Raw genomic sequence first — 23,639 nt, forward strand, 5'->3', positions numbered from 1 at the left:
ACGAGGGACAATCATAGAATCATAGAATCACCAGGTTGGAAGGGACCCACCGGATCATCGAGTCCAACCATCCCCATCAATCACTAACCCATGTCCCTCAGCACCTCGTCCACCCGTCCCTTAAACCCCTCCAGGGAAGGGGACTCAACCCCCTCCCTGGGCAGCCTCGGACACTGCCCAATGACCCTTTCCCTGAAATATTTTTTCCTAATGTCCAGCCTGACCCTCCCCTGGTGGAGCTTGAGGCCATTCCCTCTCGTCCTGTCCCCTGTCCCTTGGGAGAAGAGCCCAGCTCCCTCCTCTCCACAGCCTCCTTTCAGGGAGTTGTAGAGAGCAATGAGGTCTCCCCTCAGCCTCCTCTTCTCCAGGCTAAACACCCCCAGCTCTCTCAGCCGCTCCTCATAAGGCCTGTTCTCCAGCCCCCTCACCAGCTTTGTTGCTCTTCTCTGGACAAACTGGAGAGGGGCAGAGCTAGACTAGACATAAAGAGGAATTTCTTCACGCTGAGGGTGGGGAGGCCCTGGCCCAGGTTGCCCAGAGCAGGGGTGGCTGCCCCATCCCTGGAGGGGTTCAAGGCCAGGTTGCATGGGGCTTGGAGCCCCTGATCCAGTGGGAGGTGTCCCTGCCCAGGGCAGGGGGTGGGACTGGATGAGCTTTGAGATCCCAGGAAAGCTGGGGAGCGGTTCTTGATCCGGGAGTGCAGGGATGGGATGAGGGGGGGCGGTTTTGATTTGGAAGTGGGAAGATTTAGATCAGACATTATGAAGGAATTCCTCACACTGATAGGTGGGGGGGGGCCTGGACCACGGGCTGCACTGAGCACTCGCAGCCGGCAGGGGGCGCTGCAGTCAATGGTCGTCAATGAACCCTCGTTGCCGGCAGGGGGCAATGCATTCAATGGGCGGCACTGAGCGCTCGTTGCCGGCAGGGGGCGCTGCAGTCAATGGGCGGCACTGACCTCTCGCAGCCGGCAGGGGAGCGCTGCAGTCAATGGGCGGCACTGACCCCTCGTTGCCGGCAGGGGGCGCCGCAGTCAATGGGCGTCAATGAACCCTCGTTGCCGGCAGGGGGGCGCTGCGGTCAATGGGCGGCACTGACCCTTCCCAGTCGGCAGGGGGCGCTGCAGTCAATGGGCGTCAATGACCCCTCGTTGCCGGCAGGGGGCGCCGCGGTCAATGGGCGGCAATGGGGGCGGAGCCGCCGCGCCCCGCGTCCCCCGCGCAGCCGCCGCCGCCGCTCCCGGGGCCGCCATGGCGTTCACCTTCGCCGCTTTCTGCTACATGCTGGCGCTGCTCCTCACCGCCGCGCTCATCTTCTTCGCCATCTGGCACGTGAGTGCGCGGGAGGGGCCCTGTGTGCGCGGCCCCGCCGCTCCCGGGTTCTCCCCACCCCCACCGGCCCGGCCCCGGGATGCACGGAGAGCCGAATTCCTGGGATTTTCGGGGGTTTGGGGGGCTTTTGGGGGAGGTCTGAGAGCATCTGGGGGGGGGAAAGGGGCTGGAGCCGGCGGTGGGGCGAGAGGGGGCGGGGGATGCTGTTCTGGCGCTATTCCAGTCCTCCCAGTTAGCTTAGAACAGCCTCCCAGTTACCACTAAGGCAGCGTCCAGTTAGCCCGAGAGCGGCCTCCCAGTTAGCCAGAAATCAGCCTCCCAGTTAGCCCGAGAGCGGCCTCCCAGTTAGCCAGAAATCAGCCTCCCAGTTAGCCCTAGAGCAGCCTCCCAGTTAGCCCGAGAGAGGCCTCCCAGTTAGCCCGAGAGCGGCCTCCCAGTTAGCCCGAGAACGGCCTCCCAGTTAGCCAGAAATCAGCCTCCCAGTTAGCCCGAGAGCGGCCTCCCAGTTAGCCAGAGAGCGGCCTCCCAGTTAGCCCGAGAGCAGCCTCCCAGTTAGCCAGAAATCAGCCTCCCAGTTAGCCCGAGAGCAGCCTCCCAGTTAGCCAGAAATCAGCCTCCCAGTTAGCCCTAGAGCAGCCTCCCAGTTAGCCCGAGAGAGGCCTCCCAGTTAGCCCGAGAGCGGCCTCCCAGTTAGCCCGAGAACGGCCTCCCAGTTAGCCAGAAATCAGCCTCCCAGTTAGCCCGAGAGCGGCCTCCCAGTTAGCCAGAGAGCGGCCTCCCAGTTAGCCCGAGAGCAGCCTCCCAGTTAGCCAGAAATCAGCCTCCCAGTTAGCCCGAGAGCAGCCTCCAGTTAACCGGAGAGCGGCCTCCCAGTTAGCCAGAAATCAGCCTCCCAGTTAGCCCGAGAGCGGCCTCCAGTTAACCGGAGAGCGGCCTCCCAGTTAGCCCGAGAGCGGCCTCCAGTTAACCGGAGAGCGGCCTCCCAGTTAGCCCGAGAGCGGCCTCCAGTTAACCGGAGAGCGGCCTCCCAGTTAGCCCGAGAGCGGCCTCCCAGTTAGCCCGAGAGCGGCCTCCCAGTTAGCCCGAGAGCGGCCTCCCAGTTAGCCCGAGAGCGGCCTCCCAGTTAGCCCGAGAGCGGCCTCCCAGTTAGCCCGAGAGCCTTCTCTTCTCCAGGTTGAACAACCCCAACCCTCTCAGCCTGTCCTCATATGGGAGCTGCTCCAGCCCTCGGATCATCTTTGCAGCCTCCTGTGGGCCCGTTCCAACTGCTCCATCTCCTTCCAGAGGAAGTCAATGAGGAGTTGAAGATTCCAGAACTGGACACGGGACTCCAGATGAGCTTTCACAAGTGATAGGACAAGAGGAAATTGCCTCGAGTTGTGCCGGGGAGATTCAGATTGGACATTATGGAAAATTTCTTTACTGAAAGAGTGGTGAAGCCCTGGCAGAGGCTGCCCAGGGCAGTGGTGGAATCTCCATCCCTGGAGCGGTTCAAAAAGTCTGTAGCCGTGGCACTTGGGGACGTGGTTTAGCAGGCACTGTGGTGTTGGGCTGACGGCTTGTCTTAGAGCTTAGAGGTCTTTTCCACCCTTGATGATTGTATGGTTCTAACAGCCTCAATTTTTTCCAGATTATAGCATTCGACGAGTTGAAGACTGACTATAAGAACCCCATAGACCAGTGCAACACCCTCAACCCTGTAAGTCGCATGCCAAATATCTGGTTCTTTTAAATAAATGTATGTCGAGTGGTTGTTTTTGGTGTAATCTTGATACAATTGAACTGGGCAAGAGCTTGCACTGGGGCAGACAAGACCTGGCCGTCCAGTAGAAGTCGTAGGGAGAATGCTTTGTCTGCTCCTTGACTTTCATCGGGAATAATCTGACTGTTGTTAATCTGCCAGTGATCTTGTCAGCTGTCGTACTAACATTCTTTCAATCTGCTTTCTACATTTTTCGGCACAAAGACAGTTGAAAAGGTCAAAAAGATTAAAAGAGTCAAAATTGCGTTAAAGGTGTGTACTGCTTTTCAGTTTCCTGTTCTCAATGCCTCTTCCCTTCTCATCCCGTTAGGAACATCTGTAATTCTCTTAAGCTGTTTCGTTTAGCCTGCCTGTTCATCTGCTCGTTTTTTGTTTGTTGGGGTTTATAACAACTCCATGAATTTCCATATTTTGTGCCAAAATTCCACTTGCTTAACCCAGTGAAGCGGGGAAAACTGTTACATGCCCGTTACAGACGTCCTATCGATAGCTGAGGTTACCTCCAGCAGAAACAAACAGTGCTGTTCAAGCAAGCTGCTCTCAACTCTGAGGTGACAGGAGAGCAGCTGGTTTTTAAGCATTGACCCAATAAATGCTGCTCTTGTCTAAGGGTTTGGGTGGCCATAATCTGCTGGGCATTGGCATCTCTGCTTTGGTTCTGGGGTCAGGGCTGTATCTTGGTGTCCTCTCTTGGATGCAACTCTGGCACTCCTTGGTTTGTGAAAACCATTTGAGGCAAAACCATTTGCTGGTGAATCTAACAGGCCAACAGTAGAAGGGATGATTGTTAAAGAATACACAGTTGGGTAGAGGAGGGATTTTGTGCACTTCTGAGCCAGCAATGTGAGCCCGCGGCCCAAAAGGCCAACCGTGTCCTGGGCTGCATCCAAAGCAGCGTGGCCAGCAGGGCAAGGGAGAGGATTCTGCCCCTCTGCCCCGCTCTGATGAGACCCCATGTAGAGTCCTGTGTCCAGTTTTGGATTCCCCAGCGTAAGAAGGAGATGGAGCTGTTGGAACAGGTCCAGAGGAGGCCATGGAGATGGTGTGAGGGCTGGAGCTCCTCTGCTGTGAGGACAGGCTGAGAGAGATGGGGTTGTTCAACCTGGAGAAGAGAAGGCTTCAGGGAGACCTTAGAGCAGCTTCCAGCGCTGAAAGGGGCTCCAGGAAGGCTGGTGAGGGGCTTTTACCAGGGCATGGATGGGTAGGACAAGAGGGAATGGCTTTAAATTGGAAGGGGGAAGATTTAGATTCGACATTAGGAAGAAATTCTTCACGCTGAGGTTGAGGAGGCCCTGGCCCAGGTTGCCTGGGGAAGCTGTGGATGTCCCCTTCCTGGAGGGGTTCAAGGCCAGGTTGGATGGAGCTTGCAGCCCCTGATCCAGTGGGAGGTGTCCCTGCCCATGGCAGGGGTGGAACTGGATGGGCTTTAAGATGCTTTCCAACCCAACCCACTCCATGATTTCTTTTGGCTTGGAGTGGCCAGGCTGAGGTGGGATGCAGGGCAGCACAGCAGCACTGGGACTGGCTGTTGTGTTTTGAAAAGTTAAGTGAATTATGAAAAGGAAAATCCATTTCCAGGAGCTGGGCTTGTAAAAAAGCCCCTGTGTGTTAGACACAGAGCACATAAATCGAGAGGGAGAGAGGGTGGAGAGGAGCAGAGGTGGTCAGCATCTCGGAGCGCGAAGTGGGCTGCTCGGGTAGCTGCGCATCTAACAGTTTCCCTTGCTTGGTCTGTTCTGCTGTCATTCCTGCTGCAGTGTGGGGGAAGGCGAATTCCCATTACATCCGTCCATTCCGGTCTTACCTCAACCTTTGCAGTGTTACGATGCGCATGTCGAACGCCAATATTAACCTTCCGTTAACCCACGTGCATGGAGTGTTTATTCGATACGATAGCTGCGTGACTTAGACTATGAAATAACTTAATCTTTGCTTTTCTTGTGAAAGTAGCTTGGCTGCTCAAAGCAAAGTTAGAATCTGTACTCTTGAGGGGATCTGGGATGCCGGACAAACATGCTGGCATGTGGTTTTTCCGGTAGAAAGGATCAAAAATCCTGGTAGGATGGAGACACTTCAGTAGAAAGATTAGCCCAAAATAGTAACTGCTTAGAAAGCTGCTGCTGCCTTCTCTTCCCTGCTCCCATTATAGTCCTGTCTTTTCTCCACAACGGGAGTTCTTCCTCCCTCGTTTCTCTGGTAAATGTCATGGTAGAGTAAATGTGGCGTGGTTAATTTTCCCTTATAGCAGTGAGGGAGGATAAAACATGGTAGGTTTGAAGACAGACAGGTTATTCTGGTGTGGGAGTTAGGGCATAGTGGGCTGTGACCAGCGGGATGAGGATCAACAAGGCCAAGTGCTGAGTCCTGTGCTTGGGCCACAACAACCCCGTGCGGCTCCAGGCTTGGGGAAGAGCAGCTGGAAAGTGCCTGGAGGAGAAGGACCTGGTTGGGTGACAGTGGCTGAACATGAGCCAGCAGTGGCCCAGGTGGCTGAGAAGGCCAGTAGCATCTTGGCTTGGATCAGAAACAGCGTGGCCAGCAGGTCCAGGGAGGTTATTTTCTCTCTGTACTCGGCACCCATGAGGCTGCACCTCGAATCCTGGGTTCAGTTTGGGTCCCTCACTCCAAGAAGGACGTTGACGGGCTGGAGCTTGTCTGGAGAAGGGAACGGAGCTGGGGAAGGGGCTGGAGAGCAAGGGTTATGAGGAGTGGCTGAGGGAGCTGGGATTGTGTAGTCTGGAGAAAAGAAGGCTGAGGGGAGACCCCGTCACTGTCTGCAGCTCCTGAAAGGAGGTTGTGGTTGTGCTGGTCTCTTCTCCCAAGTAACAGGTGACAGGATGAGAGGAAATGGCCTCAAGTTGCACCAGGGCAGGTTCAAATTGGATATCGGGGAAAATTTCTTCACCAAAAGGGTTCTCAGGCCCTGGAACGGCTGCCCAGGACGTGGTGGAGTCACTGTCTCTGGAGATGTAGACAGGTAGCGAGGTGTTTAGGGACCTGGAGAATAAACCCAGTAAAGAAGGGGGGTTGAGATTTGTAGTAAGATAAACTGTGCATTCTGAGACAGGATAAATCTGTCTCAGCAGGCTGCCAAACACATCCTGTTTTGTACAGGTGTTTTGTTGTTGTTCTTCTATAAATAATTGCCAGTTTATAAATGGTAAGAATAGAGAGAAGGTTCTGGACACAATAGTTACTTGAACCTTTTAATGTGTGACAGTCACGCCAGCTTTCTTTCTTTCTTATTCTTTGTTTAGAGTAGCAGAATAGAGTGGAGGAGGTAAGATTGCCTGCTTGCTGGTGGTTGTTAGATCTGTTGGAGGATATTCTTGGGGTTCTGGGGATTCTGAGTCCAGAGGAGGCCACAAAGTTGATCTGAGGGCTGGAGCATTTCTGCTATGAGGACAGGCTGAGAGTTGGGATTGTTCAGTATGGAGAAGAGAAGGCTCAGAGGAGGCCTTGGAGCAGCTTCCAGTACTGAAAGGACTACAAGAAAGCTGGGGAGGGGCTTTTTCACAGTGGCAGGATGAGGGGAAGTGGCATTAAATTGGAACGGGGGAGATTTAGATGAGATCTTAGGAAATCTTTTCCTGTGAGGGTGGGGAGGCCCTGGCCCAGGTTGTCTGAGGAAGTCGTGGCTGCCCCATCCCTGGAGGGGTTCAAGGCCAGGTTGGATGGGGCTTGGAGCCCCTGATCCAGTGGGAGGTGTCCAGTGCAGGGAGTTGGAACTGGATGGACTTGGAGGTCCCTTCCAACCCAAACCATTCTATGATTCTGATTTGAAGAACTGTCTGTTGAGAGAAAATACGAACCGTTCTATGCCACTTGAAATGCCAGCGTAGTCTCCCGTGCAGCTGTCACTGTCCCGCACATTTCTCAGAGACACAGCGTGCGGTGTGTGCATGTGGGCACACACACAGACTGTTTGATTCTGTACGTGTACATGGAGTATTTTTCACGAGAAGATGTTTCAGCAGTCCCGAGCTGAGAAGTGAAAAGCTTATAGCTTTCCTTTTTCCCAAATTATGTGATAAGCGAGTCAATGGTATCATGGGATGGTCTTGTTTTACCGGATTTTCCTCTTGTGGTGGGCGTGAGATGGTGCTGGCTCTTTGCATGCGTTGAATCTCGGTATCTCTCCACGTTATTCCTGTTAATAACACTAATACTACCTGGCATTTCACGCTTTCCGCGAGTTCGTAGTAAACTGATCATGAGCTCTGTGGGCTTCTGCTGAAAAGCATGGTGCTTTGAAGCATGCGGCTTGATCCCGTGGGAGGTGTCCCTGCCCGTGGCAGGGGGATTGGAGCTGGATGGGCTTTGAGGTCCCTTCCAACCCAAACCATTCTGTGATTCTATGATTGGGTCCTTGTGAAGGAAAGAAGAGCCTGGAGCTGTGTGGGCGTAGGGGCCGTGGTGTCCTCCCACGTCACAGCAGCCCGGTGCTTGTCCCTGGGCAGAGCCGTGTGTGTTCCTGCATTTTGCTGGATAAAAGAAAACCAGTAAAACACAAACGCTCTTTTTTTTTTTCCTTTAAACCATCCCACAGAACCTGTCTCTGACTGGTATTTCTCTGTTGCATGAGCAGAAATATCTCAGTGGTATCTTCTACTACGAAGGTCACGTGTAAAGCGTGGAGTCTGTTAACAGTGCACTTGATTTAATAGAAACAATTAAAAAGTATCGATCCGAGCATTAATGTTCTAAACTTCTTTCCTCGGTTCATGACTATCGTGTGAAAACAGCAAAGCGTGTCCTGCTGGTTGCTGTTTCCACTTTCTAGTTGGAGGTGTCCCTGCCCATTGTAGGGGGTTGAAACTGGATGATCTTTAAGATCCCTTCCAACACAAACCATTCCATGATTCTAAGATTCCACAGCCTTGTTCATCTTTGGGTTTTAATATTACTTATTAAACAGGAGCTTACCTCCAAAATAGATTGAACGCCACGCGTTCTTGCTTTGGATAATCAAAACTTCTAACTCATGTTTTTTCTTTTCCAGCTTGTACTTCCAGAGTACCTCATCCATGCATTCTTCTGTGTTATGTTCCTCTGCGCAGCAGAGTGGCTCACACTGGGTCTCAATATGCCTTTGTTGGCTTATCATATTTGGAGGTAATATTGATGAGTCCGGGATCTCTGTTCTCACCTTACCTGTTACTCATTCGCCTGTGGCCGTGCTTCCCGTTAAGTGTTCTGTGTTTTTTGGCAAATAAAGATGCTTCTTGAGGTGACCTTGAGAAAGTTTATGCCATGGCTATAAAGTTAAGAGCCATCGCTCTGCTTTCTTGGTTGCTTTTATTTGTCGTTCTCTTGTGCCGTGCAAGAACCGGGTTGTGTTAACGCACGCGTTAAAGGTCACTGACCTGCGGCAGCTGGACGGGTGCTGCAGTCACGGCCGGGATCGCCGGTAGAGGCGGCGGTCACGCTTTCCTCTTGCTGCTAAGCCACGGGCTCCACCGCTTCTTGTGCTGGTGTTAAGTCCTGTGGAGGGAGCTGATCTGGTTGAAACGTAACCCAGCAAAACAGCTTTCGCTGCGTGGCTTTGTCCCGGTGTGTGGAGGAGTCGGAGGGGTTGGAGGTAGGACTGTTCCACTACAATTTCGGGATCGTTCTGTACTGACCCATGTGAGTATCCCTTCGGCATGGTAGCCAGCATGCATTTTGCTAATGAGTAGAAGCTGTAGGTTATGTAGGGTTATGCGTTGGTCTCTTCTCCAGCTTTTCCAACCCTTTCATGAGGAATCCCGGTTTTCATTTATTTATACATTTGTCCTGTTTCCTTTTGGTGCACCAGAGCTCAGCATGGTTTAAGGCTGAGGTAAGCGATCGCGGCACCATCTGTGAAAGCTCTTCCGTAGGCATGTTTAGTTTGGAGCTTGGTCAGTTTGCCATCTCCTACGTGGAGCTGATGGACTTGGCTGCGAGGGGCGTGATTCCTTCCCTCAGTTCTGGTTTGACTCGGTGGGTGGGGGCAGGAGCTGATGTTTCCCCCTCGCCGTCACCGCAGAACTAACTGTTCATCACTTTCAGGTACATGAGTAGACCTGTGATGAGCGGCCCCGGTCTGTATGATCCTACAACCATCATGAATGCAGATATTTTAGCCTATTGCCAGAAAGAAGGATGGTGCAAATTAGCATTCTACCTTCTATCATTTTTTTACTACCTATATGGGTAAGTTTTTTTTGGTGTATTTTTTTTTTCCTCCTCTGTTTCCCATCTACTCTTCAGTCCTGAGGTTTTTTGATTTGGCTCAGTGCACAAGAGAAACGTTGGACTTAGTGCCAGCTGTCCTGGAAAACAATCCATCGCTGTTTGTTCTGTTTTAAAACACAAGTCTTAATTTGGTCAGAATTGCTCTTTTGAAGCTATATGCCATGATTTGAGATGTGGAAGCTCCAAGCTTCTCTTCTTTTAAGCATAGTATAATGCCCCCCCACCTATTGTCTGTGTTAAGAAGCTGTGACAGTGGCATTTTTAGAGTAAGAAGGTTTTCTGCATGTGCAGCCCCAGAAAGCGAACTGTGCCCTGGGCCGCATCCAAACCAGCGGGACCAGCAGGGCGAGGGAGGGGATTCTGCTCCTCTGCTCCACTCCCATGAGACCCACCTGGAGTCCTGTGCCCAGTTCTGGAGTCCTCAGCACAGGAAGGACAAAGAGCTGTTGGAGCAAGTCCAGAGGAGGCCATGGAGATGATCCGAGGGCTGAAGCACCTGCTCCATCCAGTCATGAAAGATGTTGCTTTAGTTGAGGACAGAAGGGCTGGAGGACCTCCCATATGAGGCCAGGCTGAGAGAGTTGGGGTTGTTCAGCCTGGAGAAGAGAAGGCTGCAGGGAGACCTTAGAGCAGCTTCCAGTACTGAAAGGGGCTCCAGGAAAGCTGGGGAGGGGCTCTTGAGCACAGAGTGCAGGGGTAGGATGAGGGGAAAGGTTTACAGCTGGAAGAGGGAGATTGAAAGGAGATCTTGGGAAGAAACATTTTCCTGTGAGGGTGGGAGGCCCTGGCCCAGGCTGCCCAGAGCAGGGGTGGCTGCTCCATCCCTGGAGGGGTTCAAGGCCGGGTTGGATGGGGCTTGGAGCCTCTGATCCCGTGGGAGGTGTCCCTGCCCAGGGTAGGGGTGGGGCTGGATGGGATTTGAGGTCACTTCCAACTCAAACCATTCCACAATTTGTGAGATGTAAATGTGGTTTCTGTTGAAGCCAAAGTTAGAAGAGTGAAAAGGGGTGGGAGGCACAAAAACTCCTCCCGATTCTTCCTTCAAGCCAAAAGCCAACTCGCTGCTTGGTGTCCGCATCTGTTCCGGGTGCTTTGAGACTTACAGCACAGCTGGAACAGCTCCGGCTTTTAACATGTACGCATCACCTTGTACTGGGCTCCCTGCTACAACGCCACTTGATGTGGTGACAACTGGTTGTTGCAGCAGTTCGTGTCACGCTTTATAAATGACGTGTCTGTGACTTTGTGTGAGATCTTCAGTCACAATCCATGTACCTCGCTCAGATTTGTTCTGTGGAAGACACGACTGTGTAATTAAATGTATAACGCTAATCAAAACGATGCATCTTAATATTTTTATTGTCTTTTTTCCCAGCATGATTTATGTTCTGGTGAGCTCTTAAGAAGACATTCGGCAAGCTTTGTTCCAGTTAAGTGCATGCAAAAGCCACAACACATGGATTCTTTACAAGGAGGACCTCTTACCAAGACTAAAGATGGAACCTGATGACCATGTCTGTGTTAGAGAACAATGACTCCCCTATTTTTAATACATTTCCACGTTTTATTGTTGTGGAAAGACTGTTTTCTTATGTTACCGGGACACTGAAATTAAGGAATAACATGTTAATTAATATAAACATTACTGGGTTTTGAAACGTTTTGACTTTGCACTCCACAAGGAACAACTGTAATCAAGTAGGCATTTTGTTACTGAGTAGCCGTAGCGTGCTAGGGGTTTTCTTTAGGCTGGGCTTCATAGTGGCTCATTCGGACTTGTGTATCCCACTCGAATTCTAAATCCGCTGTAGCTGCCGGGTGCTTGAGAAGGGCTGGAAGTGCTGGCTGTTTCGCCTGTAGGCGACGTTGGTCTGAAGAGATGACTTCATGGGCACAATTGCAAAACTAGGAGTTCTCTTTTGGTTTGTTTGGCTTTATTTTGTTGTATTTGGGTTCTCTTTCCCTTTATACGCATCGTTCAGAGGCTTCGGTGTTTACAATGAACACTAACCTTGCTTTAATCTGAAGCCGATGTCATTGTGGTAGGAGAAGCTGAATTGCCCACGAAGGAATAAATTTAAGTGGCGGTGATTATTTCTTTTCAATGTCTGTGCAGTCTTATTAACAGCTGGACAAACCTGCGACATTCATCAAGGCCGATGATGAAAACATTCTTTACAGACCTTTTCAAAGCAGAAAGTGAGATTGTGAAACTGCCCTGCTGTTCCTTAGTGCAATAAACAATAAAAGAAATCTCTCATATTCAGAAACACTCATTTTGACCTGGTGCCTTGCTTAGTTTCTAAATGGAACAGGTAGTTGCTGTATTCAGCTGTTGGGTTTATGAGGGGTAATTGCATTAACTTTTAAAAATAGAACATGGAATCAAGTTGTGTCTGGAAAAGGGATGCTTTAATTTCCTGTTTCTTTTTCCTGGGTCAGCAGATAAATAGTAGGTGAGGCAGCGGGAAGATGTTTCAGCTAAACTAATCGTATTGCATTGTAAATTGTGACCACAAAGAGCTACTTAATTTAGGAGTAATAATTAGGGAACTTTTTCATTTGCCTGTTCTGGAGAACTATTCGTGTTAGATGTTAACAGTGAGGTGGATGATCATTGCTTCCTCAGAACAGGACAGGACTAGTTTCTACGTTCAGGAATGTGCATCTTCTCTGGACTTTCTGAGAGGTTATATTTAAACAGGAGGGTTGTGGACTGTTACAGGCATAGAGCCATAGAATGGCTTGGTTAGAAAAGACCTTTGAGATCATTGAGTCCAACTGTACCTGTCAACTACTAAACCAGATCCCTGAGCGCCTTGTCGCCCTGTCTTTTAAGCACCTCCAGGGATGGGGACTCCACTGCCTCCCCAGGCAGCCTCTGCCAGGGCCTGAGAACCCTTTCTGTGAGGAAATTTTTCTTGATGTCCAATCTGAACCTCCCCCAGCACAACTTGATGCCATCTCCTCTCATCCTGTGTCCTGTCACTCGGGAGAAGAGACCAACACCCCCCTCTCTACAATCTCCTTTCAGGCAATTGTAGGCAGTGGTAAGGTTTTCCCTCAGCCTCCTTTTCTCCAGGCTAAGCAACTCCAGGTTCCTCAACTGTTCCTTGTAAGACTTGTTCTGCAGCCCCTTCCCCAGCTTTGTTTCCCTTCTCTGGACGCGCTCCAGCCCCTCACTGTCCTCTCCAGCTCACAGCTGATTGTTTATTTACTTTCTGTGGTGTTAGCATGCAGCAGTGTCTTGCCACAAAAGCACCTGTGCCGCAACTGCAGTGTCTGTTCCTGCCCTGTTCATACAAACCATTTACAACTTCCTGAAAGGATGTTGTAAAGAGGTTAGTGTTGGTCTCTTCTCACAGGTGACAGGACAAGAGGAAAGGGCCTCAAGCTGCACCAGGTGAGGTTCACACTGGATGTAGGAAAAACTTCTTCACTGAAAAGGTTCTCAAGCACTGGCAGAGGCTGCCCGGGGAGGTGATTGAGTCACCACGCCTGGAGATGTTTAAGAGATGAGCAGATGAAGTGCTTAGGGATATGATTTAGTAGTGGACAGGTACAGTTGGACGTGGTCTCAAAGGTCTTTTCCAGTCTAGGGATTCTATGAAAAACCATCCCCGCTTGGTTTGTCACAGATATTCAGTGTAGAACCTCATCTTGTTTGAGCGAGAACTCTCATTCCTGAACATCACTGAACATGCTGAGTGGAACCATTGTATTTTAGAATGAGTTCTTGATGGTTTATAAAGGAGGAGCACTCCCGCTGGAAACTTCATGCTCGACTTTCCTTTGGTTTAAAGATATAGCTAAGGGTTTTTTTGAAAGAGCTCCAGTGATGTAATTTTTAATCTACGTACATTATTCCAGCAGGACTCTCTTACAAAGGCAGTAGAGAAGGAAGTTCTCTCTCATCTCTTCCCCTACACACTGGAGTAGAAGCCAGCCCATTGGCACTGGAAGTCTGCACTTCACTGTGGGGAGTTACAGACTGTGCTGCTCCCTGTCCTGCCTTCAAGCCCAATTGCTTCTTCCATTTCTCATGGTGTGTTAAACAGAGATCATAGAATCACAGAGTGACCCGAGTTGGATGGAACCCACTAGGATCATAGAGTCCAACTCCTACCCCTGCATAGGGCAACCCCAAAACTTAAACCATGAGTCTGAGGGGATTGTCCAAGTGCTCTGGAATATTGTCAGGCTTGGCGCTGTGACTGCTTCCTTGGGAGCTGTTCCAGTGCTCTGCCACCCTCTGGGGAAGAACCTTTTCCTGGTATCCAACCGAACCCTCCCCAGCACATCTTTCTGCCATTCCCTCAGGTCCTGTTACTGGTCACCAGAGAGAAGAGCTCAGCACCTGCTCCTCCTCGTTCCCTGGTGCAGAAGCGATAAACTGCAATGAGGTCCCCCCTCAGTCTCCTCCAGGCTGAACAGGCAAAGTGACTTCAGCCGCTCCTCAAAGTTTTCCCTCTAAAGATGAACTAAAAATGGAATTCAGTTTCTGATTTAAAGCTTGGCGAGTTCACTGATGCAGCCTGTAGGGTGCCAAGGTGAAAACATCACCCTAACAGTTCAATGGCAGCTGATGCCTACGCTCTTGATACCAAGTGAAGTTAAATGTGAAGCAAACATGGTGTAAGAGTCATTGTCTCAAAACCAAGGCCATTAGGCATGCAGGCAGAGCAGTTATCAACACAAATACACTGTCATGTAATTTTAAAACACTGAGTATTAAAAGACAGCTGTACAGAGGAAGATGCTCCACGTCCTGCAGGTTGTCCTTCACCCACCAGCACTGTACGTGCAGGAGTTAAAGCCAGGAGCTGCGTCACATAGGCAGTGGCGATGGGAAACCGTAAAGGTCAGTGAGATGTCTTGTCCAGGTGTCTGCCGCAGCCACGCAAACAGCACAATACTCCACACCAACAGCAGTTATCGTGACACCGATCTCAACTCAGTATCCTTTGTTGCCAGATGTGCAGCTAGGTTCTCTCGAAAGTCGTGGAGGAAGTTGTATTGCTGAAAAGGCATAACCAGGTATGTAATGAGTGCTCTACGCTTTGAGAAAAGCCACCACCTGTCTTAAAAAGCTGTTTGATAGCCCTGGATGAAAACTGCACCCTCTAGTCTGCTTGTTTGCTCTTTCGCTTACTTCAGATGATCCCCTCCACTTTGCTTTCCACATGTGTATTACCTGCTGTAGCCTCATTACCTTGATGGTCTGTATCGCCCCAGGTCCTCTGAGGTTTCTGACGCTGTCTATCACTTGCTGAGGTGCCAGCGCATCCAGAAGCTGAAGCAGGAGACAGGCAGCTACTGTAAAGGGAAGGTATACACGCATATATACTACTGAGCGCCTCTTGCTGCACACAGCACCACTTTAGCACAGCAATAGGTTTGTTCCATCAAAACCAGTTTAGCAAAACTCAATCTCATCAGGGTCACAGACCTGCTGGATCTCTTGCTGAATATTATTTCTTGGCGCTGGCTCCACCCGCCTGCTGCTCCCGCCCAAGCTTGCAGGCTTTGGAAACAGGGGAAAGTCCTCCCACTGCTTCCCCCCTGCCTTCCCCGCAGCATTTGGAAGGCAAATTCTTGGCTTTTCAAGCATGAGACTCAGTTAAGTCCCCTTTGCATCTTCTGACCACATTTGCTTTTTTGGCAATATCACCACCCCTGCCTTCTGGGGCTCACACAATAATTAATGCCCCTGAAAGCCTTAAGGGGAACACTGAGGTGAAGAAAGATGCAGAGGAATAGGTTCATCTCCTTTTCTTGAGGAGATGTTCAGGGAAGAGGGGTCCCATCAGTCAGACGAGACTTAAATCTGCTGTGAAAACAGAGAAAGAGTCAGAAAGTAAAAGACAGTTTTCTACCAGCCTCACTGGAAGACTAACTGTGCCTGACCCTCCATCCCCTTACCTACATATTTAGGTCTACATCACTCACCACCAACAGTTTCTGTACAGGCAGCTGATGTTATTACCCTTTGACAACACCTCTCCCAAGAATGGGCCCAAACATATTAACTAAGCCTGCTACCTGCAGTGGCAGTTTGCACTGTAACCACCCTTAGGCTTCAGGCAGGATGCGGCTCCTTCAGACAGCGCTGTCTCGTGAGAACAGGCTTGTAGGAGGGGTTGGTTAGCATGGAGAGGGAGAAGGCAGCTGCTTACCCAGACACGAGCGTCCAAAGCCACCGTAGCAGCTGGAAAAGGAGAGAGCATTTGGCTGTAACAAGCTGTACTCCACGGCAACACCCAGAGCCCCCTCGAGATATAAACATACAGACACATTCTTGCCTTAACATGATCAAGAGGAGCAGTGGTACAAGGAAGTAGGAATATGGAGCACCTCCCGTTCGAGGACAGGCTGAGAGAGCTGGGGTTGTTCAGCCTGGAGAAGAGAAGGCTCCGAGGAGACCTTACAGCGACCTTCCGTTACCTGAAAGGGGCTACAAGAAAGCTGGGGAGGGGCTGTTCACAGAGGCTTGTGGTGACAGGATGAGGGGCAATGGCTATAAACTGGAGAAAGGCAGATGATTTAGGCAAAACATAAGGAAGAATTTCTTCACAATGAGAGCAGTAAGGCACTGGAACAGGTTGCCCAGGGAAGTGGTGGCTGCCCCATCCCTGGAGGTGTTCAAGGCCAGGTTGGATGGGGCTTGGAGCCCCTGATCCAGTGGGAGGTGTCCAGTTGGAACTGGATGGGCTTTAAGGTCCCTTCCAACCCAAACCGTTTTATGGTTATGCCTCCAAGGCACTCATCCATTGATTCCTTAAACTTCCCTTAAGCAGTGTCTTTCTAGAGAAAGAGCAATTTTAAAGTTCATCTTCAGTCATGGTAATAGTTCCAAAGGCACAGGATGACAGAAAACAGCATAAAAATGGACACCTGTTGTGGTTTGTACTAAAGCAGAATCATTTTTCTGACTCCAGCTCAGTCTCATCTAGATAGCTTCATTTTCTGAAAGTTAACTGCATGGTTTTTACAGTTGTTTGTCTCTAGAACTGATAACACTGGGATGCAGGAGCCAATGCTTACACTTATTTTATGGAAACCAAGGCCATCCTTGAGCTGGCAATAAGCAGGTCACACCTGCAGGGAGGGGCAGACAGGAGAGTTGACCCCAACTGACCAGAGGATTCCATCCCATATACCTCACACTTGGCACACAACTAAGAGATCATGAGGGTCTCTGTCTTCCATGATGGCTGATGACCAGCAAGGACCTTGACTGTCTGTCTGTCTGTCTGTCTGCCCCTGAGCTGGATCTGTGCGTTCCCAAATCCAGTTCCTGAGCCCAGCTCCCTCCCAGCCTCAGACCCCTCCTCTCGTGTCTGCTCTGCAACGTTTGTGGTGATGTACAGTCATTGAAAGGTGGAGGCATGATTTCATATTTGTATAGATTATTACTTTCTTATTATTTTCATCATTATTATTATATTATTATTTAATTAAAGCTGTAGTTTTAGTTTCCAACCCACAAGTCTTTTTCTTATTTCCCTTTCCCTGGGAGTGGATGGGAAGGGAATTGAGAGCCAAACCATGACGACCACCTCACTTTTCTTTAAATCCTACTCCAGGTTCAGTCTTCGATGATCGTTGTGAGCTACTGACAGCAGTGGGGTTCTGGGTCAGCAGGAAGCCTGAGGACTCTGGATGTCTGAGCAGGGAGCTGTCAGCAGGATCGTTCAGGAATGTGGAACTTGGAAAGCACTTCCTCTCTACCCTGAACTCAACAAGCATCTGAAGAAATCACTTTAAACCAGTCTCGTGCAATTTAGAAGTGAATTTTGCACTACCAGGGACTCATTGTGTTCCAGCAAACAGCACCGAGGTGCGTTATTCCCTGACGAGAGTGCCTTTAGCTTCCAGCGCATATTGTACACCTGATATCCAACTAGCTTAGCAGCAAGGTGTCACATGGCACCATTCAACACACATTTTAAAGCACTTGCTGTAGAGAGCAAGGGAAAAATGGGAGACTCAAATCTTACAAAAGACTGCTTAGCTCCAAAAGGGTGCATGAGGAGCTTTTCAGAGCTTGAACCAGCCCTAAAAGCTGCACCTGTCATTTGTGTTTTAGCTGGTCATACCTCCAGAAAGAAGCAGGTATATTTTACAGGTACGTAGGGCAAAAGGAAGGAAACCAGAACCTACTGTATGATTGTTTTCCGGTTTCTTTCTAAACAGCTTCTTAGCTCTTCCAGGATTCTGCAGCACTTGTCAATGTCAGGAGCATCCCCATCAGGAATGGGATGGTGGTGCACACAGATCCCGTGCTGTTGGTAGGCGTCTATAAGGTTGGGTACGCGGTATTTCACAAGCTCTCCTCTGGTACAAAGTACAAATATATCCTGGGTCCCATAGGTCTTTAGTTCTTCTGCCAAGAGATTAGGACGTTGGCAAATAAACAAAAGTCTATCAAGCTTAAGGATAAACTGATAAGCTACTTGGTACTGATTCTCTTGTTTAATCTTTGAGGTTAAGACAATAGGAGTTAGCAATTTTGTTTTAAGCAGCATTTACTTCTACAGAGTCTCTTTTGGGGCTTTGAGCAACCTGATCCAGTGGGAGGTGGCAGGGTGTTGGAACTGGATGAGCTTTGAGGTCCCTTCCAACCCAAATCATTCCATGATTCTCCTGCATTTGGCTTCAGGTAACCCCCAAGAGGAGTTTTCTCAGTTCACAGAGCCTTGAGCGTTTCCTCACAGGAAAGCGTCTCAGTGCTCGGAAGAGTCTGATTGCTGCTGCCAGCCTAAGCGCGATTCTGTCTGCCTCCAGCTGTAACCATGTGGGTCAAGACCCAAATGCTGTAGGTTTTTGCTACTGGTCTCTGCTCTTCTAGTGCAGATGAATACTAGGCACAAACCTTCACGCAATTCCATCATTTCTATCCCAATTTCACTTTTCTCTGGGAAAAGAAGATTACAGGTTTGTAATTCTTCTTGGTCTAGCCGTTTTGAAGATGCCTGCTGTCCAGAACTTAGCAGAGCTCATAGCTCCTGTCGAAGATACATGTGTCTGTATAGCTTCATCCTAGAAATACCCTAACTACTTACTCAATGTTTGGTAGAGAGGCCACAGGAAAAGCGGCGCTGCACATTTATCTAGTTGTCGTAACCAGTCACTGTGTTATGATATTTCATGGAATCAGAGAATGGGTTGGGTTGGGAGGGACCTTGAACCCCATCCATGGGCAGGGACACCTCCCTTTGCATCAGGTTGCTCCAAGCCCCATCCAACCTGGTCTTGAACACCTCCAGGGATGGGGAAGCCATGGCTTCCATGGGGAACCTGGGCCAGGGCCTCCCCACCCTCACAGGAAAACATTTCTGTCTAAGATCTCATCTAAATCTCACCCCCTCTAATTTAAAGCCATTCCCCTCATCCTATCACTCCAGGCCCTTGTAAAAAGTCCCTCCCCAGCTTTCCTGGAGCCCCTTTCAGTGCTGGAAGATGCCATAACATCTCCCCAGAGCCTTCTCTTCTCCAGGTTGAACAACCCCGACTCTCTCAGCCTGGCCTCAGCAGAGGTGCTCCAGCCATTGGAGTTCATCTCCGTGGCCTCCTCTGGACCCATTCCAACAGTTCCATCTCCTTCTTATGTGGAGGACTCCAGAACTGGATGCAATACTCCGAGTGGGGTGTTACAAGAGCGGACTAGAGGGGCAGAATCCCCTCCCTTGCCCTGCTGGCCACGCTTCATTTGATGTGGCCCAGGACTCAGCTGGCCTTCTGGGCTGTGAGCGCACATTGCTGTCTCATATATAGCTTCTCATCAATCAGGACCCCAAGTCCTTCTCCATAAGCTGCTTTCATTTATGTCGCCCCCCAGCCTGTATAGAAACCATACCCATTACATGGAAATAAGAGACACACAGTGACAGAAGACTTACCTATATCTTTCTGAAGATTTCTTCTGACATCCTTAAACCTGCAACCTAAACCAAACAATGAACGATAATTACCACTCTGGGCAATTTATGAAATGGCTGCTACAGCTGTAGAACACAGCACAGAATCACCCCGAAATGCAAAGCAAGCAACAAAGTCACACCTCAAATAAAACACAGTTCTTAGTTTTGCAAATAGATCACTAGTGCAGAAGACAGTTTAAACACCATTATCTGCTTAATACAGTGATTAATAGGCTTAAAAAAAAATCTGCCCAAGGTTTCAAGCTGCTATGCATTCTCCAGATGAAAAGCTTGCGATATAAACAATAAGGGTACAGCTTAAAAAAAAACAACAGTAAAACCCCACAAAAAGAAACCCCAACAAACAAATAAAATGGCTGGATAGAGATTAGTTAAGAGCCACCTGGTTGACTGGTAGGAAAGTAAGTTCCCTGTTCTGTTATTCAGCACAAATCACATTAAAAATCCTCCTTACTATTCAATTCTTGGCGTATAGCAACTTCCATTTTTCCTCATATCATGCTACAAGGAAATCTGTCAACCTTTAGAGAATACTGCACTGCAATATTCACAGCAGTACCTGAAGGGGGCTGCAGAAAAGCTGGGGAGTGCCTTTTTGCAAAGGCATTTAGTGATAGGATGGAAATGGCTTTAAATTAGAAGGAGGGTAGACAGAGGGAAGACAGTGCAAATATTTTGAGGAACTACTTCTCACAAATGCCCGAATCGTGGAATGGTTTGAGTTGGAAGAACACCTTCAGAGAGGGGACATCCACTATTTCTCTGGGAACCTGGGCCAGGGCCTCCCCACCCTTATCACAAAGAATTTCTTCCTAGTGTCTCATCTAAATCTTCCCCCTTCCAATTTAAAGCCATCCCCCCTTGTTCTGTCTCTCCAGACCATTGTAAAAAGTCCCTCCCCAGCTTTCCTGGAGCCCTTTTCAGTGCTGGAAGCCGCTCTAAGGTCTCCCTGGAGCCTTCTCTTCTCCAGGCAGAGCAACCCCAACTCTCTCAGCCCGTTCTAACCGATGGTAGAAAACAAGCACTGTTCTCCTACCCCTCTCTCAGATGATCTTTCAGTAAGATATTCTCTCAGTCTTGGTATTTCTGAAACAATTATTCCAGTGGTAGGATCACAAAACAAGTCACCTCACCAAGTGAAAGGAAAGCAGGAGTTTAGGGTACAAGATGTTATCTCTCTGCAGCTTCAAACATGCTGCAAACGTCAGCCAATGCTTCTTACCTGGAAGGGAACATAATCCCAGGAACACAGAAGAGTAGACAGGAGACAAAGGCAACCTACCGGGAAATAAAACATGTAATTAAAAAAATCAGAACAGAGCATTTTGATTATTTGAACAGAGATAACTCACCCCTAAACATTCATTTTATGTAGGACCATGAGAGAATTACCTACCTATAACTTAAGAATAAAACAGTATTCCAGACTTATTTCTACAACAGCAGAGAAGGGAATAACATGGTTTTTATACTGTAGTTCATCACATAGCCCTGCCTAATGTCCAACCTAACCCTCTCCCAGCACATTTTCCTGCCATTCTCACGGCTCCTGGCATTGGTCATCAGAGAGAAGAGCTCAACGTCTGCTCCTCCTCCCCTGGTGAGGAAGCTGTAGAGCGTAAGGAAGTGTCTCCTCAGTCTCCTCTTCTCCAGGCTGAACAGACCAAGTGACTTCAGCCGCTCCTCATCACAGCTTTCCCTCTAAACCCTTCACAAACTTTATGGCCTCATTTGGATGCTCCCCAGTAGCTTCAGATCCTTTTTGTCTTGTGGTGCCCAAAACTGCACCCAGCACTTGAGATGAAGCTGCACCAGTGCAGAGTGGGTCAATCCCCTTCCTTGACTAGCTGGCAGGAACAGGATTTAATGCTAATGTCTGTGTTGTTCCTGTGGGAAAAGACCCCCGGAACGTGCCTCACCAGGAGATGGAGAGTGGGCTCAGAGCTTCGTCTGCTACATCCTCCTCTGACGAGTCGAAGTCGCTCGCTTGCATGGCGCAAGGCTGCGTTGGGAGAAGAGCAAGGGGCTTGCTGCAACCTCTATTGTCCCCCAGCTGAGCCTTCAATCATAGAATGATAAAATGGTTTGCATGGAAGGGACATTGAAGGTGATGCAGTTCCAATCCCCTGCCATGGGTAGGGACACCTCCCACTGGATCAGGGGTTCCAAGTCCCCTCCACCCTGGCCTTGAACCCCTCCAGGGATGGGGCAGCCACCCCTGCTCTGGGAAACCTGTTCCAGGGCCTCACTACCTTCATCGTGAAGAATTTCTTCCTGATGTCTAATGTAAATCTTCCCCCTTCCAATTTAAAGCCATTTCCCCTCATCCTATCACTACATAGGAATGGTTGGACTCGATGATCCGGTGGGTCTCTTCCAACCTGGTTATTCTATGATTCTATGAAGAATCACAGAATGGTTTGGATTGGAAGGGACCTCAAAACCTTGAGTAAAGTATTGGCGTTGCTGAGGAGGCAGTTGGATGCAGAAATGCCTCCTCATTCAGAAAACAAGCAGTTTTTCTATGATTCTTTCTGTTCTGATCATAGAATCATGGAATGGTTTGGGTTGGAAGGGACCTCAAAGCCCATCCAGTCCCACCCCTGCCATGGGCAGGGACACCTCCCACTGGATCAGGGGCTCCAAGCCCCATCCAACCTGGCCTTGAACCCCTCCAGGGATGGGGCAGCCACCCCTGCTCTGGGCAGCCTGGGCCAGGGCCTCCCCACCCTCACAGCAAAACATTTCTCCCCAAGATCTCATCTCAATCTCCCCTCTTCCAGTTGAAAACCGTTCCCCGTCGTCCTCTCCCTGCCCTCCCTGATCCAGAGCCCCTCCCCAGCTTTCCCTGAGCCCCTTTCATTTCTGGAAGCTGCTCTGAGGTCTCCCTGAGGCCCCGCGCCCCCCCGCCCTTATCCCGCTCTCACCGCTCTCGCCTCGGCGTCGCCCCCCCCCCCGCCCGTTTGAACTGGCCCCGCGCAGCCCATTGGCCGAGCCCGCCAGCCCCTCGACCAATGGGAGCGCGCGGAGAGCGCGAGGCGAGTTCTGATTGGTCGACAGCGATGGGGCGGGGCTTATGCGTCTATAAATAGTGCGGCGAGCATTCTCGCGCGTTGGTGTAGGGAGAGGATTGGCCCCTCACAGGAAGGGGCTGGGTCTGTGGGCCAAGGCCAATGGGATCAGATTCAACAGATCCATGTGCCCAGTCATGCACTTGGGACACAACCACCCCATGCAGCGCTCCAGGCCTGGGGAAGAGCAGCTAGAAAGCTGCCTGGCGGAAAAGGACCTAGGATGTTGGTTGAGAGCACCTGAACGTGAGCCAGCAGTGGCCCAGGTGGCTGAGAAGGCCCACGGCATCTTGGCTTGGGTCAGCCAAGGTGTGGTCAGCAGGGCCAGGGAAGGGATTGTGCCCCTGCACTTGGAGCTGGTGAAGCTGCACCTTGAATCCTGCATCCAGTTTTGGGCCCCTCTCTACAAGAAGAACCTTGAGGGGCTGGAGCGTGTCCCAAGGAGGGAACGGAGCTGGGGAAGGGCCTGGGACAAGCAGTTCTCAGAGAAGCTGAGGGCACTGGGGCTGTTTAGTCTGGAGAAAAGGAGGCTGAGGTGAGACCTCATCACGCTCTGCAGCTCCCTGAAAGAAGGTGGTAGTGAGGTGGGTGCTGGTCTCTTCTCCCAAGTAACAAGTGATAGGACCACAGGACGTGGCTTCAGGTTGCACCAGGGGAAGTTTACATTGGGCATTAGGAAAAAATTCTTCACCGAAAGGGTTCTCAGGCCCTGGCAGGGGCTGCCCAGGGAGGTGGTGGAGTCCCCGTCCCTCAAGTGGTTTTAAAGTTGGGCAGATGAGGTGTTCAAGGATCTGGTTTGCTAGTGGACAGGTATGGTTTGACTCAATGATCTCAAAGGTCTTTTCCAACCAAGCAACTCTATAATTCTAGGTTGAGTGGTGGTGACAGAGAAATCGAAGTGCCGTACGTGCCAGAAGCTTGTGCAATGGAAGGAAAATGACTGGATGAATTATACCTACTCAGTGCCAGCAGGTATGTAATTTATTTTGCTGTGTGTCTTCTCATTTCACTTCAGAGAGAATCATCCTGGCTCAAAATGTGGTGATTGTAATATCTGTAAGCAAAATGCATCACCCAAGCAGTTTGTCCAGCCTGTCTGAACTTCCATCTCCAGCTGTGCCTGAGGCTTCATGAAAGTGTTGATGTTAGCTCAGTAGTAAACTTCTGGTGAGATAGGTTTTGCAATCTTCTGGTTGCTTTACATCTTTGTAAATCCAAATCCCGCACACAGGAATTTGCGATTCACTTAGAATGTGTCAAGTCCTTGCTGTCATCCTGAAGTTGGGTTTCAGTGCAATTCAGATATTTTTTT

At 49.9% G+C, this 23,639-nt stretch overlaps 2 protein-coding genes across 3 annotated transcripts; one reads left to right on the forward strand and one right to left on the reverse strand.

Moving 5' to 3' along the window:
• The first annotated feature begins 1,198 nt into the window (after nucleotides 1–1,198).
• On the forward strand, nucleotides 1,199–11,584 carry CNIH1 (cornichon family member 1). Its single transcript, XM_069856929.1, has 5 exons — nucleotides 1,199–1,331; nucleotides 2,962–3,030; nucleotides 8,096–8,208; nucleotides 9,127–9,270; nucleotides 10,688–11,584. The coding sequence occupies exons 1-5, from the start codon at nucleotides 1,251–1,253 to the stop codon at nucleotides 10,713–10,715; spliced, it is 435 nt and encodes a 144-aa protein (XP_069713030.1). The 5' UTR covers nucleotides 1,199–1,250; the 3' UTR covers nucleotides 10,716–11,584.
• A 2,460-nt stretch (nucleotides 11,585–14,044) lies between these two features.
• CDKN3 (cyclin dependent kinase inhibitor 3) lies at nucleotides 14,045–21,267 on the reverse strand. 2 transcript variants are annotated; one of them, XM_069856924.1, is made up of 7 exons: nucleotides 21,176–21,267; nucleotides 20,479–20,534; nucleotides 19,215–19,259; nucleotides 17,476–17,698; nucleotides 15,489–15,520; nucleotides 14,525–14,605; nucleotides 14,045–14,331 (listed from the first exon to the last, which is right to left on the reverse strand). In XM_069856924.1, exons 1-7 carry the CDS (start codon nucleotides 21,247–21,249, stop codon nucleotides 14,267–14,269), a joined length of 576 nt encoding a protein of 191 aa, XP_069713025.1. In that variant the 5' UTR covers nucleotides 21,250–21,267; the 3' UTR covers nucleotides 14,045–14,266. The 2 variants fall into 2 exon arrangements, with proteins under 2 accessions (XP_069713025.1, XP_069713024.1); XM_069856923.1 differs by having other exon boundaries at nucleotides 14,525–14,628.
• Between the last annotated feature and the right edge of the window lie 2,372 nt (nucleotides 21,268–23,639).

The sequence above is a fragment of the Phaenicophaeus curvirostris genome, chromosome 5 (genome assembly GCF_032191515.1).
Source record: "Phaenicophaeus curvirostris isolate KB17595 chromosome 5, BPBGC_Pcur_1.0, whole genome shotgun sequence".
In the NCBI taxonomy this organism is placed as follows: Eukaryota; Metazoa; Chordata; class Aves; order Cuculiformes; family Cuculidae; genus Phaenicophaeus; species Phaenicophaeus curvirostris.